Here is an 18,522-nt window from a genome sequence, read left to right as displayed (position 1 = left end):
TTTTTTTCAGTGCCTTTAAAATGAAATAGAACTATACTAAAATAAAAACAATTAAGAGATGAATCAGAAATTGGAAAAATCTCAGAAATATAGTTCTCATTTAGTCTGTAGATGAGGGATTAGATTTCCTGTGGTTTGCTTTCTCTAGTGAGAGCCAACAATATCTCAGCCACAGTCTGCCACTTCATCAGGCATGAGACGAAGCAGTCAATTTTTAATTTTTTTTACTCATAAACTGAGTGATGTGTAAGATACTGCAAGTGATTCAGCAGGCTGGTAATTCTGATAAATGGTGGAAGAAGGGCATCTTGTCTGAAAATTGCAGAGCAGCATTGTAATGCAAGTGACTACCATTCACTGCACTTTTACTGCTTTTTTCTGCTCTGTGACAACCTGCAGCATGTTAAATTAATTCCAGTTTTTCAGTGGTTGTATACTCGCAGTGGAGCTAGTCCCCTTTATCTTACTTTTCATTTTCAGCTTCTCTGATTCTTCTTCTCCTCCTGAACCCTTCAACCATGAGGCTGTGCTTGTACAGAGGTTGATATTTATAGAGACAGGGAAGAGCAGGAGAAGGAGGAGAGCGTGTACCTGCTAGAAGGAATATTCTACAATTAAATGGTAGCTGTTTAAATAGTCCAGGAAGACCCTGTAACATATTTGTTCAATTTAATTTGTGGCTGAAACGCTTCATGCACTCAGACTTTCAGTAACTGAGCCTTTGCAACTAAGTTTATGCTCTCCAAATTTCATGGAGCTCTGAACTGGCATTCTACTTACACTTCAGATCTGTACTTGCCAAGGTACAAACAATTCCTTCCCCACATTCTCAGACAGTGCTCAGCCTTGTGGAAAATACGTTGCATTTTGGGGCATTATTAACTGGCTTCACAGTATTGCCTGCTGGGAGTAGGAAACCAAGTTGGCTTGATTTCTCATCATGTAGAAATCAGGGGGCTGCCTAACTTCAGGCACCGTTGCCCAATCTCCCAGGATTGCCTCCTTCCAGGATAGCTTTACTTCCACGGCTAGTCTTCCTGAAATGGGCAGGGAAACATGCAGCAGTATTTGTTGTTAAAGAGACTCTAGAGTTTGGGTTAACAGCAGTAGCCAACAGGAGCACTACTGGTTTGAACAGCCAGTGCTTGAAATTGCTCTCACCGTTGGAGTTAGCAAATATAAGCACTTTTTCCATAAAAATAACTCAGAGACTAAAATCTTTAATGGAAGGTACTTGACCCTCAGCACAGGCAAAGTTTGGCTCCAAGGCTGTTCCCAGCTGGTAGCTGACAGACACCTGGTGACCCCTCGCCTGCGGCTGGTGGTATTTGGGCAGCGTGTCCACCACAGCTACACGGTTCAGAGGTGTTGATGTCATGTGTAGGAAACACCATCTCCACCAGGCTCATCTTAGCTCATGGGTTAGGCTGTTTCCTTGCTAACCAAGCTCTCATTTTCAATATAAGTGTTTCATTAATTGAGAGGAGCAGTAGTCCAGCAGTTATGGCACTTAGTGATTGAGGAGGTTATTGATAATTCCCTGCTCTCATGTAACCTCTTTGTATACTCTTGGGCTGAATCTGTAAAAATTAGATTTTTCTTAGGGTAAATCTATATCAAGCTCTGAGGCTGTGGTGGTTCTTCATCTATGACGGGTGAGGAAGCTGAGGGCTTGGTCTCACTCCTTTCAGCACTCTGCATCCCCCCCCTGCCCCACACACTGTGGACATTAGCAACACCTTGTAGTTTTGCTCATATCCAGATATCTTAAATGTATTTTACAGCTGAAAAGTCTGCTCCTTATTACAATGGAGCAAGTATTATGCAGCCAACATGATAGCGTGCTAATGGAAAATACTATTTTTAACAGGCTATGGAAAATTATACAGCAATTTAAGCATGCGAGTACAAAAGTTTTGAGCAATAAGAACTATTATCTACCTTGTCCACATGGTCTCAAATTTGCCCAAAATTGTATCAAATACCCTTATATTCAGTCTATCAAACAGGTAGAAAAAAATTCAGGTTGGTGCATAATATTTAATCTCCATATGAATGCCTAATTCTTCATGATAAGAGACCTGTTTGCTCCTACACACAGATACAGTGGTGTGCAGCGCTACAGAGGCCTGGTCTTTATTTGAGACCCTACTAATTAATGCCGTTCAAATATACAATGAGTATCAAACACTACAGAAGTGTTTGTGTATTTCCTTTACAGGCAGGCTGGAGTCTTTCTCAAAAGCGGACCACATAGGATAGGAAGCACTTACAAGAAGGCTGTCTACACTCAGTACACCGATCATTTATATGATGTAATAGTTGACAAACCTTCCTGGCTGGGTTTCTTAGGCCCTATCATTAAGGGAGAAGTTGGAGATTCTATTATTATTCACTTGAAAAACTTCGCTTCCAGAAGCTACACACTGCATCCACATGGTGTAAGATACACAAAGGAAAATGAAGGTAAGCTTGAGTCCGTTCTGTGCCAGAATTTATCAAAAGTATATAATTCCCCTGAGCGTAAGTGATATTCTCTCATCAAAGAGAAGACTGGTCAAGTGAATAAAGATTTAAACAGGAAGCAACCAATTTAAAATAGGAGCTAAAGTTTGATGATTTTTTCAAGAGTGAAATACAAAGCCAAAAGTAGAATTCATAAAGAAGGTGATTTTTAGATCAACATTTCATCTGAAATAAGAGTATTTATGTTTCACCTGGAATAAGGGTATAAAGGTATATAGGAGATGCAGGTATGGAGGATATCTAAAGGAAAAATTGATGCTGTTGTGAAGAAGATATTGTTAACTTACAATTCTAAATTCTTAACGCTTAATTTGTATATACTGTATATAAGATACACAAAAATTTCTTAAAATGGAGAAACAACTACTGCTTAGTAATAAATTAATGAGATAAAAATCTGACAGCCTTTAAGATGCATTGTAGGGGTGCTATTGGGATTAGTGGTGATTCACCCTTGCAAGAGCTGGTCTTGCTACACTCAGGTGATGGGGGATTTTCTGCACCAGACACCACCAGAATATGGCTATTGGAAGTTTTATTAGTGGGCCTTAAAAACAGTATGTGAATTGTTGAGAATATGATGTTGTCTCAAAAGCAGTCTTTGAAAGTTTTTCATTAGAAGAATTTATGAAGTATCAGCCTAACCTAATATTTCATGAAGATTTTCATTACAACTAACATGTGGCTTGATATAGGCACATTCTGTGGGAGCAGAACAGTGTGTTATGTAGCAGTACATGCACTTTTTGGAAGAATGTTTAAATTTTTTTTTCTGTTATTCTCATTCCAGTGACACCTGTATTCCTTGAGGACATATGCAATATTTTAGAACAGTTTCCAGGATTAATGTTTAACAAATGTTTTATAAATATTTGAATTGTTATCTTTTTAGCAGAAGTACATAGTTCCCTCCTAATAAATTAAGGACTAAATTTAACATGCCATTAATCGAAGTGTTCCATGGAGTTCAAAAGTAAATGAAGAGACTCGAAAAGAGAAGGAAAAGATCCACTCACCTGAATTTTTTTTTAACCTGTATTCAGATGTTCAGTCCATGTTACTGCAGCATGTAGTCAACTAAAGCATGGCCGGTGCTATCCTGACACCATATTGTGAATGTGTTGTGTTAATGGTGGCTGCATCGCGTTCTTCAGGTGCTTTTTATCCTGACAACACCAAAGATTTGCAAAAGAGAGATGATGCTGTGGAACCTGGAGGCCAGTACACTTATACGTGGGACGTGACGGAAGATCAAGGTCCAGCTGAGGGAGATGCAGACTGCATAACCAGGGTTTACCACTCCCACATAGATGCTCCAAGAGATGTTGCTTCAGGGCTTGTTGGGCCTTTAATAATTTGCAGGAAAGGTAAACCATAAATAAATAAGTAAATAAATACACATGCAAGGTGATTGGTAATGGTTATTGATAAATATCCATGAAATAATTTACTGGAAAAGGAGAATATTACAGTTAATTTTGAAATAGCAGCTTTTTGTCTTCTCAATTAGCGGCCTTTCAGTAGTATAGAAAGTAGTTTGATTTTGTGTGTGACAGCAAATATAGTCTGCAGAATATTTTGTCCACAAATCCATATGGGTGAGATGTGTTCATGCTAGTAATGCAGAAGGATGGGTAAATACTGATATGAGAAACAGATTTACTGTAATCTTATCACATGCAATATTTATTGTTAGTAAAGTTATTTTATAGTATCTATCAAAACCGATTTTTGTTTTCTGAGTGTGTCTGTAAGTTTATGTGTACGCTCATACTCAAGAAAATTGGCAAAATGGGAAGTAGAAAGTGACCAGCCCTACTGATACTACACTTCAAACTGATGAAAAAATGTCAGCTGCCAAAGATTTGAATATACTGCTTTCTTTTTCAGATACAATGAATAAGGGCAGTGATGAACACTTTGCTGAATTTATCCTTATGTTTTCTGTGATGGATGAAAATCTCAGTTGGTATCTAGAGGATAATATCAGGACATATTGTTCTGAGCCTTCCAAAGTTGATAAAGACAACGAGGACTTCCAGGAAAGCAATAAAATGCACTGTGAGAGAACGTTATATTAATGTTGCTTGTCATTGGTATGGTGAAGTAATATTTTCATATGTTGTCTCTTTTAAAGATGAGCTGTAGAGAATTTCTTTTTTTCCTAAGCAGGGCTTTTTCTTGGAGGATTGAGAAAGATCTTTTTAAACAAAAAAATATTAAAAAGTCATGGCAAGTATTGTACAATCAAACCTTTGGAGTTGTGATATAAAATTCTTAGGGGTCAAGAACTTCTTTGCAAGTATAGTTTCCCAGGTGCTCTAAACAGAGTTGTGTTACTTTGTTCTGGTTTTTAGTCCTGAACTCTGTACTATAACATCACAGTTTAGAAAAACAGTTTTTACTGTTAGTGTCAACAAAGAAGATACCTTTGGCTCTGACAAGGATTTCAGAATCATAGCAGGAACTGCTGGTCATGCAGGTAGTTGTGCAGATGAAGTGTGTGTCTGACATTGGCTCACTTTCAAAGGTGCAGTTTTCTTTTGAGCCGCTTTCTATTTTGAAGAATAGAGCAATGGTTGTATGATATCTGCTTTTGAAGAAAAGATCCTAAGGTCTGTGAATGTAACTGTAATAAATAACATTTCTTCTAGCAATCAACGGGTACATGTATGGGTACCTCCCAAACCTCACAATGTGTGTGGAAGATAAGGTAAAATGGCATCTTTTTGGCATGGGTAATGAAGCTGATATCCATTCCGCCTACTTTCATGGACAGACCTTAATAGAAAGGCATCATCGAGTGGACACCATCAACCTCTTCCCAGCCACGTTTATTGATGCTGTCATGGTACCAAGGCATTCTGGGGAATGGCTGCTCAGCTGCCAAGTGAACGACCATATCGAAGGTACAGAATAAGTTCCAGTGATGAGAATATTTTTACTTGAGCTAACAGTTTACTGAGTCACTTTAGCAGTACTCCTGACCCGGTTATATACCAGATGATGTTCTCCTCTAGGTACCAGAATTCTTATGGTAATTGAAATGCCTAGAGGTGTGTTAGGTGGGCCTGAGCATGTAGCCACGGAAATCAAGGAAATTCTTGTCTGTAATGGAAATTGTTAGCAGTTGGCAGCAACTGGCACAGCTGCACTTTTGCAAGTCTCAACTGTAGATAAACCATAGGATGACGTTTGCCTCCTACTGAAGGTAGTTAATCACAATTTTCTGTTTGCCAACAAAGTTTGGGCTCATTCCACGTTTGGGCAAGGGGCACAGGACAGGCAGGCTAACTTGTCTGCTGGCAAAGACGTGTTCTGGAAAAGGCATTGACTAATAAGCAGAGATGACCTGCATTTCTCTTCCCTGTATCTTCCTGTATTTCCAGTGTTTGATAACTATATGAAATACTTAAAAGCTAATTCCACACTTTCCCGTGATCTGTATCTCTGTAAGTGAGCTAGAGAATTTGTCACGGAAGTGGGAAGGAACACAGAACTCAAAATCATGCTCCAAAATTTCAAAATTCTGATATAAAAAGGAGTATGTTTAACCTACAGATTCAACTACTCAGAGGTTATACGTTTTGAAATAGCTTTCACATCAAGCAGCATGCTGGTGTGGTTGAAGCATCCTGGGCAAGATTAAATCCTACAAATTGGCCTAATCCATAGCTGTAAAAGGGTTCTCTTTATTATATTGTATCGTCAACAAGCAGATTTTCTAACATACCTTTCTGCTAGGGTGCAGAGAGTTAGGCGTTTCCCGAGTAAGCTGTTGATTAGATTTAGAGGGAAGATGGTCAGTCTGGTAGCACCTGGCCTTGCCTGAAGTGCTAACTGACAGCACTGCTTCCACTCCACCCTAATCTTATCTGTAACTACCATGTCAGGTGCAACTTTACAAGACGAATGCACTTTACCACACCTCTCTGCCTACTGTAAATACCATGGTTGTGCATGCTTTTATATGATTCATCTTCCTTTTCGTTTGTGATTTGCATCTCTATCAATGGTATGGGACTTCTTCAGGGAAGAGAAGTGCTGTTGGGAGCAGGGAAAGAGAAAACAAAGTGCAGTTCCTTCTCCCTAGTTTTCTCTACCTCCTCATTTTTTTCAGGTGGTATGCAGGCCCTTTTTAAAGTAAAAGATTGTAGGAAATCCACAACAGATCACAATGAGAGTACAAAGATAAGACAGTACTTCATTGCTGCTGAAGAGATCATCTGGAATTATGGCCCATCTGCAATGAACCATTTTACAGGACAAGAATTAATCGCTGACAGGTAAATGCTTCTAATTAAAGAAGTTTTACTTTTCAAGCAGAATGGATAAACATGGTAAATAAGGTAAGCCATATGGTAGAACTGACTTTTAAGCAGAATTTCTCATTGTCCTCACCTCTGTTTAAATATTAATGCTAGGATAAATATCAGACCAAAATAGGTCTATTGTTTTCTTTGTAATCTTACTATAAATTTTGCTGTAATGTTAGTAATTTCACTGGGATGAAGGTGAATTGTAATGTCATATGTAGGCAGTGACCTCTGATGATTCAAGATGGTTGATTATTCTGAGTTAGAGAGCAAAGCTAGGAATTCATGATCATCTCTTTACCTGATGAAGATCATGCCAACAGCATCTCAATTAGCAAACAACTCGCTCGAGGTAGCTTTGCCCTTTGCCCTGTGTTTGCATGTTTAAGAGCTGGATCAATTCACTGAATACATTGATTCCTCAGATTTTTAATCTATGAGTTAAAGAACACCTACCTGCTCCACAAGGGACAAGTCACAGTTCATTGTCTGAATAGTGCTTTTAAAACACTGAAAGGTCCTTTTTTTGAAGAGTAAAAGTGCAGACTAAAAAGCGTAGACTAAATCTTCTCACTTTGTATTTAGGTGTTACATATTCTTGGTGTTTGTATCTGCTGTTGTTGAATTATTTATAACTTTTATTAAAAAGAAGAGTAAACTTCAGGTTACAAAATGCTGACTAGAAGTCACTGTTGATGAGTCTCTAAGCATGCTGGCTTTATGAGGGCAACAGAGCACAGTGTCTTTTTCTTAAAGATACGTTAGTGAAGGATAATGGATTCCTGCACATCCTTATATGGAACTGCATATAAGTGTGCAGCCACATCACTGAAAGGAGACCCAAAAGACAAACTCAGAACATCATACCTCAGAAAATGGGGTTGACATCCTGACTGACTTTGTAAAGCTGACTGTTGTGACTTGAACTGTTTGCATCTATTGCATTTTCTTTTACACAGTGAATCTCACATCTTTTTTGAACAAAGTGAGACAAGAATTGGTGGCTCTTATAAAAAAGCCATTTACAAAGAATACACTGATGATTCTTTCACTGAACATAAAAAAAGACTCACAGAGGAAGCACATCTTGGACTCTTAGGTAAGATATCTGAAATTATTTCATGGCAAAGATTTATGAGAGAAAACTCAGTTCCACTGGCTAGCCAGCAGTGCCCCTCCGCCTCCAAGGGAGGGGCCCTCGGCTCTCCCTGCCACCTGTGGATGCTGGTGCCTGTGGCTTCCTCCAAGAGACACCCCAGGGTGCAAGGAAGCTCTTGAAGGTTGTGCTGTGGTGGTCCCCAGCTTGCCTGTGGCAGTATGCCGTCGTCTCCAAAGGCAAGGCTCTGAATTACAAGGCCAGGCTAGGCAAGCCTAGCCCTGTTTATAACCTGCTGCTCCTGGCATGGCTCTGGACTGAGACTTGAGGGTGGTGCTCATATCTGCAGGTCCCTTCCCAAAGAGAGGAGCTGTCCTGCCTGTCCCTGGGCCTCCATGAGGAACTGGGAGTGGAGCGGCCCAGTTGCTGCTGGGCTGCCACGGGATTCAGGCCATGTGCCAGGGACCACAGTGGCCCAGGGGCAGCTCCCCTCAAGGGGAGATGCAGCCAGCCATCGACGGCTCTAAGCTCGTAGTGACCTGTGCATCACTTGACGGAAACACCTTGTAATTAGACCACGTGCTCTTTTCTAGGACCTGTTATCAAGGCTGAAGTGGGCGAGAGCATCAGAGTGACCTTCCGAAACAATGCCAGCCGCCCATTTAGCATTCAGCCCCACGGCATGAGTTACCGCAAGAGCAACGAGGGGGCGTTGTACGGTGCTGCCTCCAGAGGTGCGCCCGCAGGCAGGAGCCTGCCGGCACCAGAGAGCGAGCTCTCGTACGTGCTGATGTCTTACAGGTGGTAAAACAAACAGCGGCCATTAGGCATAATACCTGATGTTGGTTTTCGTAATAGGTACAGAATCTCCAGCCTCTCATGTGAGTCCTGGTGCTACGTTTATGTATGAGTGGAATGTGCCAGAAGATGTGGGCCCCACAGACCAAGATCCAGACTGTTTGACATGGCTTTATTACTCAGCCGTGGATGCCGTCAGAGACACCAGTTCTGGCCTTGTGGGTCCTCTCCTGGTGTGCAGAAAAGGAGCGCTACTTCCTTCTGGGAAACAGGTCGGTCAAAGAAGAAAAATGTCATTGTAGCTGAATCTACTTTCTTCTGAATTGTGTCCTCAGGGCCTGCCACATTAATGACCACTCAGTACCACCTCGTCTCCACATCACAGTCTCACCCATGTGCTGAGGGGAAATACATAAAATGAAGACAGGTTTTTTCTTTAAAAAAAAAAAAAAAAGGCAACACTGGTCTGGCTATAGATAGACAGACACTGTATTGTGAAACCACCATCACAGTGAGCAACCACTGGCATTCAAGTCCCAGCTAGGATGAGAATGACTAGAAAACGTAGAGACTTTAAAGGCCAAAACGCACATTCATTTCTGGAGGTGGTTCCTGCTTGTAGAAGGAGCATTAGCAGCAGATACGTACTCACCAGATACAGCAACTGGAGAGTGTTGAGATTATCAGAATGAAGTATCAATGTATGCATCTATCCTACTTCATGAATTATACTCATGAATTATTATGTGCATAGAATTTTTTTCCTGACATTTTCTGTTCACTCATTTCTGTTTTTCTTTCTGCTATTTTTTCTCACAGAAAAATGTGAACATTGAGTTTTTTTTACTTGCCACAGTATTTGATGAGAATCTGAGCTGGTACTTGGATGACAATATTTTGATGTTTACTCTAAATCCTAATAAAATCGACAAAGATGATGAGGACTTCCAGGAATCCAACAAAATGCACTGTAAGAAAATTATTAGCCAAATATTCATTTCTACAATAAGGTTTTTACTTTTGTGCTCTCATGTTGGAGACTGGGAAACTGTATAGTAGCAGAGACATTTCATTCCTTTCCATTGGAAACAAAACTATGTTTGAATGCAATCCCATTTCAGCTAAATGTGGTAGTTCAGAGTATAATGCCAGCTGTTCAGTGCCTTGCATGGCAGTTGAGCACTGTTTAGCACTGTTGTGTACCACTTCAAGCAGGTGGAGGTATTAGGTCTGTGGCCCATGTGCAACTCCTATGAGTGCAACCAGGCAGCAAGACAAAACTGACCTCTGCCCTACAGATGATGTAGCTGAAAGGAGGATTTCCACAGACCAACAGACTGTCTGAGGCTGTCAGGGAGCTCTGTATGTCGTCTGGTCCAACCCCCTGCTCAGGCAGGGCCACCCAGAGCCCCGTGCCCAGGACCATGTCCAGACGGCTTCTGAACACCTCCAGGGGTGGAGACTCCACCACCTCCCTGGGCAGCCTGTGCCGGTGCTCGGTCACCCGCACAGTGACAAAGTGTTTCCTGGTGCTCAGAGGGACACTCCTGCGTGTCGGTGTGTGCCCACGGCCGCCGGTCCCGTCCCTGGGCACCCCTGGGAAGAGCCTGGCTGCGTCCCCGATGCACCCTCCCTGCCAGGGTCTGTACTCGTTGATGAGATCCCCTGAGCCTTCTCCTCTGCAGCCTGAAACAGCCCCAGCCCTCTCAGCTGTTCCTCGTGGAAGAGATGCTGCTTGTCCCTTCATCATCCTCGTGGCCCTTTGCTGGACTCTCTCCAGTATGTCCATGTCTCTTGTACTGGGCGCAGTGGCCTCACCAGTGCTGAGGGGAAGGATGCCCTCCCTGAGCTGCTGGCCGTGCTTCACCTCATGCAGCCCACGATACCACTGGCCTTTGGAGCAAGGGCACGTTGCTGGCTCATGTTCAGCTCAGAGCCCACCAGGACCCCAGGTCCTTTTCTGCCAAGCTGCTTTCTGGCTTGATTTGCCTGCAGCATTTCTACACCAGCAGCTGCAATCTGACCTTCAGCATGTGACCTGCTGGCAACGCCCCCCCTAACACAGCCCAAGACACCATTACCTTCTCCGTGGCAAGGGCACATTGCTGGCTCATTTTGTGTCTGTGGCTGAGCCTGGATTAGTTTGCTGGTAATGTGGCCCCTTAGAATGAAAATCTTTGCTTTTTTAATAGGCAGAGCTGAGTTTCATGCTGATCGTTTTTTGGTACTGTAGGAACGCCTTTCAAGTTTCATGTGAAAGAACATTTTTATCTTCAGTACCTAGTCCTGCAAATAAATCCTAATCTTTAAACATATTTTCTTGTGTTCTTTCTTAAATTTTGCCCTTAGGGGCATGCCTGCTATTAACAGAGCCATGATACTGAGCATTCAGTGGTACCAGACCTAGGCTTTGAAAGTTTTGCACAGGAATAGCTAGAAAAGATTAGTAACTCAGACTAAAAAACACTTCAGATGGATTGTCTCTGCTGTGTGGCAGGAGGGTCTTGCAGGGTATGAAGTAGGATGCTTTATGCATCCTGCATACTTGACAGGCATAAAGCAGTGGAAGTTCAGTTGGTAAAGTCAGCTACCAGTGCTTTAGACATTGGAAAGGAGAACTGTTAGTTAGAAATTGTTTTTAAACACTGGGGTTTAAAAGTTGTTTTGCTCGAATTGATTCTCTAGTTTTGCTGATGTGATAAAGTGTTTTATTATTGACATTTCTGTCACTCTAAGGCATCATATTACATCTGCAGTGTGTATTATTTAATCTGTATTGCAGAATTAAGTAATGTGTTAATCAAGGTGGGTTTTGCTTCCTCAAATCTACAGCCATTAATGGTTATATGTACGGAAATCAGCCTGGTCTTGAGATGTGTAAAGGAAGTGTTGTTTCCTGGCATTTGATGGGCTTGGGGTCAGAAGTCGATGTCCATGGGATATACTTTTCAGAAAACACGTTCGTAACTAAAGGAACGAGAAGGGATACAGCAAATTTGTTTCCACATACATTTCTTACAGCTATTATGAAGCCTGATTCTGAAGGTAAAGGTCTTGTTTAAAAATTCTGTTACTAGTTTAGAAAATGTTTACCTATGAACATTTTATGCCTACAGACAAGCTTTAAATAGCTGGTACTTCGATCCTTTGGGTGCTAAAACTGTGTACAGCTGTGTTTGAAGGGCAGCAAACTTGTGTTCATAGGATGGAAGCTCTTAATGCTAAAGCCTTGCTTTTTCTAGCTTCTATGTATGCTGAATTTTATTACTGCAAGTAGCCATACTACACAAAGAATTTGGATCTTATATGAGCAATAGCCTATATCTCAGTCTCTAAACACTAAAACAACATAGGTAATACAATCTCAGGATCTACTAGTAAGAGATTTTTGTCCTCAAATCTTTGTTTCTTGTGTGACCTCTAGGAGTTTTTGAAGTGTCGTGCCTGACAACAGATCACTACACAGGGGGCATGAAACAGAACTACAAAGTGAAACAGTGCCATTGGTGGAATGTGGATCTATCTATGTATTTGCACGAAAAGACTTACTATATTGCTGCAGTGGAAGTCGAATGGGACTATTCTCCTAACAGGACATGGGAATTTGAGCGGCATCAACACCACAAGGAAAGGTACTTTGCAATGTACATAAGGGGAAAAAAAAAAAATGCAAAAGAACAACTCGCTTCTCTGAACATTTTCCTCCATCAGGCATTTCTAAACATGCTTTCTTTGCATATGTATTTTTAGGGCTCACTTGAATTTGTGGTCCTTCTCCAGTAATATTGCCATGTAACCGTGAGCCAGACAGCATGATGTTCGTGAAATGGTCCAGCATAAATCTCCTGCGGGGCAGCTGCAGATTTTCATGAATCCTGGATACTGCATGTGCATTTATTCACTGATATCAGTACCGTCCTTGATGTGGAATGCTTGAAATGTTCATGAAGTTCTAGATATGATGACTGCTTTGTCCTGATATTTGATTACTTAAAATTTGTAACATGTCTTTGTCTCATATTTATCTGTACTCTAAGGTTCTTTTTCACTCCTCTGTTTCATCAGCTTAGACAAGGTAGATCCATGACCGAATCCATTCACTATGAAGCTTGACGCCTTGGAGTTTTATTCCCAGTATTTTAATCTCAATGAGAGGGAATGGACTGCCTATTTTTTTTTTATTGACTTTCATTTTCTTCTTTTTCCTCAGCTCGATAGCACATTTCCTGGTCCTGCATACCACAGTGGACTCTGTTACAGTTCTAAGAACAAGTAATATGGACTATGCTGTTATCAGACTTTTTTTCCCCACTGTCTCCAGCCCCCATGATCTCAGCAGAGAATCAGTCCCTCACGTTTCATTTCAGCAAGGCACTGAAGCTTCACAAGTTTCAGGTTTCACTTCAGACCTACAGAAGTCACCGAGAGCTCTATTTTTCAGTATGCAAGTTGCTGGATGACTTCTTGCAATCTGAAATATCTGCCAGGCCAAGCACTCAGCATTCTCTCAAATACTACATAGACTTGGTCTATTTATAGCGGGTTTTTAACCATCCAGGTTAAGAGAAGCCTCCCATCTTAACCAGAATGTTTTCACATTGAAGATACCAGTGCTCTATGAGATTGCTGTTTCACTCAGCTGGATTTTTGTTTGATGGTTAATTGACATACCTGCAAAAGATGTTTTAAAATATATGCAGAAATGTACAACGTATTCTTATCACTATTTTTTTTTTCCAGCCCTGGCAATCCATTTTTAAATAAAGAAGACAAATTCATTGGCTCAAAATACAAAAAGGTAGTATATCGTGAGTACACTGATCAGACATTCAGTACTCCCAAAAACAGGGCAGAGGAGCAGCAGCACCTGGAAATTCAAGGTATAGTCATCAAAGTTCAGTTTTGAAACTGGGAAAAATGCAGTGAAGCAAAACAACTGTTTGAATAATGCTGAGTATAGTTCTACCCACACAAAGTGCCTAAACCTACACGGAATTGCTACTTTTATTATGGTGCTTTCCTTGCAAGATTACATTGCTTGCTTTACAAGAATGAAAACCTCCTGGTTTGCTACCTGACCACAGGTCAGTAGTTGCAAATTCAGCATAAAACTGGGAAGCAACATCCAAACTGACTTCAAATACACAGTATGTGCCTGGGGCTCTTGAGACTTAGGCCTCTACTTAATGCCCAACTTCAGCTGCTCAGTTGGCGTATCGTAGCGAATGACACTATCCATGCATAGTTTTAGTTGAATTATAAGCCAATGTTGTTGTCACTGTATTTGAACAAAACAAACTCTCTGCTCTGATCTTTTGTAAAACCAAGCTAATCTTTCTTTTCAATCCAACAGGGCCACTGCTTATGTCAAATATGGGAGATAAAATTACAATAGTTTTTAAGAACTTGGCATCAAGACCTTATTCTATACACGCCCATGGAGTGAAAACAGACAGTTCAGTTGTCGCTGTAACTAACCCAGGTATCAAAGCATCCTTGTTTATTTCTAGCAGGTAACATCAAGCCTTCTAGTAAGGTTTAGCAAGCTGTAATTTTAAGATAGCAGGAAAGACTTTTTGCTTTTACCTCAGGTTCTTAAATTTTTGATTATGACAAGTATTTCTACAATTAAAATGGCCCTGTTAACTATTGCTATGTATCCTAGCCCTTGACAGGTCAGTAATTTTTTGATGCAGCGTGGTTGCACCTTTCATGAAAGCAAACAGATCTGGCTACATAGGGAGAGCACAGCTTATGCTAGCTATTACTTCAGGAGTTCCTCTGTGATCTTTACAAAAGGTACAATTGTTTTTATTAAGTATGGTAAACTGGACAGTGCAGCCACACAAAAAAACCACTGGCACAAAGAGTCAGGGATCTGCAGAAGGGCTAGCCAGTGCAGTAATTGCAAAGAGGAAGATCAAGACAAATATAAGCTGTAAATGGAGATAACCTCTGTTTCAGAACTTCTAAAATCCATCAATATTTATTTCATTCAGGTGAAACAAAAATGTACGTCTGGAAAATCCCAGAGAGATCTAGTTCTGAGAGAGGAGATCCACAGTGTATTGCATGGGCATACCACTCAACGGTGGACATCATTAAGGTATGTTATTAATACCAACCTAAAGGGGTTTGTTCATGACTTCAACACGAATGTACTTACAGCAAAAGGGAAATGAGTTTGAAGCTCTTTCTGCTTTCTCTGTCGAGTCGTTCCTGTCATTACCATATTGTTGAATTTAAATGTCGAAAGTCAGGGCAGAATTTGAGAGTCATGGCCCTTCTTGTTCTTGTTCCCTGTTTCTTCTGCTGCTGGTATAGATCATCTCACTCAGATTTCATTCTTAAAGCTAACACTTTATAGCTTGCTCAATATGCAACAACATAGCTTGCACAACATCAGTCGTGTGTGGGAAAACTAACGTGCAACTGTGGAACGTAAATCTGCCGTTTTTGTACAAGCACCCATTAAGTTAACGTGACTAATAATTTTAAATGAAAATTAATGTGTTCTTTCCTTCATGTCTCAGCAAACACACAAAAATGTCAGTAGATTTTGAATGGAAACCAAGCTCAAAATCCTAAAATCTAAAAAGGGGGGAAAAAAAAGATGAGCAATAAATTAAAATGAAATAAATGTTTATTTCTAGCAAGAGATGAAAAAGAGGCCGTTACTCTTCATAGTGCACCGAACTTCATCCATGGATAGCATGTAACGGTGAAGAAATAACCTTGTTTGTCTGACACTGGCTACCTTTATTTCCAGATACTGACAGCTGTAAAAATAGTAAGAGGATTCATGTCTGGTGTTAAAACTGCCTCTGCTTGGTCACATCTTGTAATTGTATGATCTTTCATTTGTAATTTCAGGACACTTACAGTGGATTAATAGGCACACTTGTTGTGTGTCATAAACGTTATTTGCCATCATTTCATACTGAAAAAAAAGTTCAGTTTGCTCTTCTTTTTATGGTTTTTGATGAAAATGAGTCATGGTATTTGGATGAAAACATAAAAATCTATTCTACCAACCCACACCTTGTTGACAAAGAGGATGAGGAATTCCTTGAAAGTAATAAAATGCACGGTATGTTTCCCAATTTAGTTCATGTAACTCTGGAAACTGTAAAAATTATGTATTTGAAAGTACTGCATATAAATTGGACTTTTTCATCCCCCCTGAATTTTCAGTTCCAGGGCAGAAGGCCTGAAAAATTTCACTCTAACTATTTAAAAACACTGTTAATGCCACTGAATGATTTTTTTTTTTTTTAAACCTATGAAAAAAGAGCCCCATGTTGAAATCTTGAGGGAAGAGTAAAAATTAAGTTTTAAATTTCTGATTTGGTGTCAGGAAACAACTGTTCTGGATGAAAGGCAATATGCATCCTGAAAGTGTGTCCTGGCAAAGTCTACCCTTGACAAAGAGCTGCAAGAAATGCAGGTCTTTTAAGAACTGTTAGTAATGGTGTACAGCAAAGAACTTTTTCTTTTAACTACATCTTACTTTCTAGTTAAATATGGAATATAATCAGACCATTCATCATATGCTGTCCGATTGTTTTGGTTTTATATACTGTTCAAAAGCTGTTACTTTTGCCTGGCATTGGCTTTCAAATCTTGTATTCTATTAAAAGTTTGGAGAATAACAATGCACAAAATCCTTTGTTTTCCTCTTGCTCTTTCCCTCTTTTAGCCATTAATGGAAAGGTGTTTGGAAATCTACATGGTCTGACTATGCATGTGGGAGATCATGTCAGCTGGTATTTGGTGGGAATGGGCAACGAAATAGACATTCACACAGCCCATTTCCATGGCCACAGCTTTGAGTACAAGGTAACAGCTCCTCTCTGCTCATTCGTTGTTGTGTTAAGAATGAGAGGCAGCTCAAATACCAAGGACTGGACTCTCTGGTGAAAAATCAGATGTGACAGTATTAAGCAGAACTTGTAATCTGACTGTAAGTTTTTTATGGACCAAACCTGTATTTGCTCAGCATATCTGCCAGCAGCATTTTCTGACTGGTAACCTCACAAGTTGCTTCGACAAGGTAGCTGTGAATTTTCATGGCTGTGGTAACACAACAGCCGTACTTTTCCTTCATTTCCACTAAGTTGCAATTTTATTAATCTTTAATCATGAAATTCATGTACAAAGTGATGCTTCTGTAGAAATTATGTACAGTAGATGTCTTTTCACTCAACTGTGATTAAAAAGTTTGGTGGGAATAAGGCAGCTTGAACTACTGTGCCTGGCAATGCTACGCTGTTTAACCACTGTTTCTTTTTGTCCTGAAGCAAACAGGGGTTTACCGGGCAGACGTCTTTGATTTGTTCCCTGGGACATTTCAAACTGTGGAAATGACCCCGCAGAACCCTGGAACGTGGCTATTGCACTGTCATGTTACTGACCACATCCACGCAGGCATGGAAGCAACCTACACAGTGCTCCCGAAGGAAGGTAGGAGCTTATCTGCCTCAGTGATGTTCACTGTGTTTGAAGATGCAGAATGGGGCTCACGGGCAGCCCCACGTACTCAGGACTAGATCAGGCTTCCAGCAATATTTCATGGCTTAATATTGATGTTGCAAGCCACCAAGTCATACTGGCCTCAGCGCTGCTGCTCAGGAAACAGAAGTAGCCAGAGGCCTGGATGTTTACTGACTATTGCTTCAGCTTCCCATCAATGAAATTAACATGGCAGATTTTTTTATTTAAAAAGAATTCTTCATGAAACAGAGTACTTCTGTACCCAAGAAGTGCCAGTAGTGCCAGACTCCCTCTCAAATCTTCATTTAAAACAGGAAGAACAGTTGGTAAATAAAGCTGAAGTCATCATCCCTAACAGTTAAAGTACTGAAAAACTAAAATAGTGTGTTCTTTCTAAAGGACGTGTTTTAGCTTTACAGACACTACTAGCTTGCTTCAGCAATATTACCTGTGAAAAAACGTGAATCTTGAAGAATTTTGAAAGTTCTTGTTTCTTCAAAGTTAATACAATTTTAAAAGTAACACCTTCCTGTACTCAAAACACAGAGGTAGGCATTATAGTTAATTGACAGAAAGAGAAAAGTAGGAACATTTCAAAATGGCTGTATGTATATACAGACATGTAACTATATAATGTAGATGTGTTTCTACACTAAAACCAGACTGGAATGTTAAACACAATCTAGTTCTGTTTCATAAACCATTCTGATTCACACAATACGTTGTGCCAAACTTGCACAGATAATAAAATGGTTGACTTAAGCGTACACAGAAAAAGATGTAGACTTTAGCTTGTAGAAGCAGTATGTTGGATTTTTCATCATCAGCCATCTCAAGTGCATTAAGATATACCCTTCAGTTCATTTTAAAGCTGTTTTTAAATCTAACTCACAATGTCTAGAAGGTACTGGGATCCACTGCTCTCATTCTGGACTCTGTTGTCCACACACAGACTTCTTTCAATGAAACGCATGTAACAAAAGCTGTTTTCCCCCTTACAGACAAAACGGTCTCCTTGTTTCCAAGATTATTCAATCAGTTCAAGTGTAAAGGTACAGCAGGCACACTGGAATGATGAAAACATTTTACCACAGTGATTCTCCAAGGTCTACCTTCAGTGAAGCATTTCTTGAGAAATACTATTTCCTGGACAATTCATCTCCACCTGTGTTCTGGAAGATTTCACTTGGTGGTCCACGGCTAACAAGAGGGCGTTGACTAAGACAGCTGAATGGATATAACAACTTATGAATACCTTTTTCTCTAAATAAAAATAGTATCTTGCAAGCTAAA

At 40.4% G+C, this 18,522-nt stretch overlaps 1 protein-coding gene across 2 annotated transcripts in view; it reads left to right on the top strand.

Moving 5' to 3' along the window:
- The window catches only part of CP (ceruloplasmin), a 24,938-nt gene extending 6,416 nt beyond the window's left edge, over positions 1-18,522 (top strand). The window contains exons 2-19 of one of the 2 annotated variants that reach the window (XM_074878298.1): positions 2,222-2,466; positions 3,681-3,893; positions 4,417-4,587; positions 5,181-5,435; positions 6,647-6,812; positions 7,802-7,941; positions 8,532-8,672; positions 8,797-9,008; positions 9,556-9,706; positions 11,569-11,781; positions 12,161-12,368; positions 13,477-13,616; positions 14,090-14,218; positions 14,736-14,842; positions 15,610-15,826; positions 16,436-16,575; positions 17,037-17,199; positions 18,231-18,522. In XM_074878298.1, coding sequence (XP_074734399.1) covers positions 2,222-2,466; positions 3,681-3,893; positions 4,417-4,587; positions 5,181-5,435; positions 6,647-6,812; positions 7,802-7,941; positions 8,532-8,672; positions 8,797-9,008; positions 9,556-9,706; positions 11,569-11,781; positions 12,161-12,368; positions 13,477-13,616; positions 14,090-14,218; positions 14,736-14,842; positions 15,610-15,826; positions 16,436-16,575; positions 17,037-17,199; positions 18,231-18,304 — 3,085 coding nt within the window. In that variant the 3' untranslated portion in view covers positions 18,305-18,522. Of the gene's footprint in view, positions 1-2,221; positions 2,467-3,680; positions 3,894-4,416; positions 4,588-5,180; positions 5,436-6,646; positions 6,813-7,801; positions 7,942-8,531; positions 8,673-8,796; positions 9,009-9,555; positions 9,707-11,568; positions 11,782-12,160; positions 12,369-13,476; positions 13,617-14,089; positions 14,219-14,735; positions 14,843-15,609; positions 15,827-16,435; positions 16,576-17,036; positions 17,200-18,230 lie in introns of those variants that run through there. The other variant, XM_074878299.1, reaches the window with a different exon arrangement.

This window comes from Strix uralensis, chromosome 9 (assembly GCF_047716275.1).
Source record: "Strix uralensis isolate ZFMK-TIS-50842 chromosome 9, bStrUra1, whole genome shotgun sequence".
NCBI lineage: Eukaryota > Metazoa > Chordata > Aves > Strigiformes > Strigidae > Strix > Strix uralensis.
Note: the sequence above shows the minus strand (reverse complement) of the source record. Positions and strands in the feature narration are given on the sequence as shown.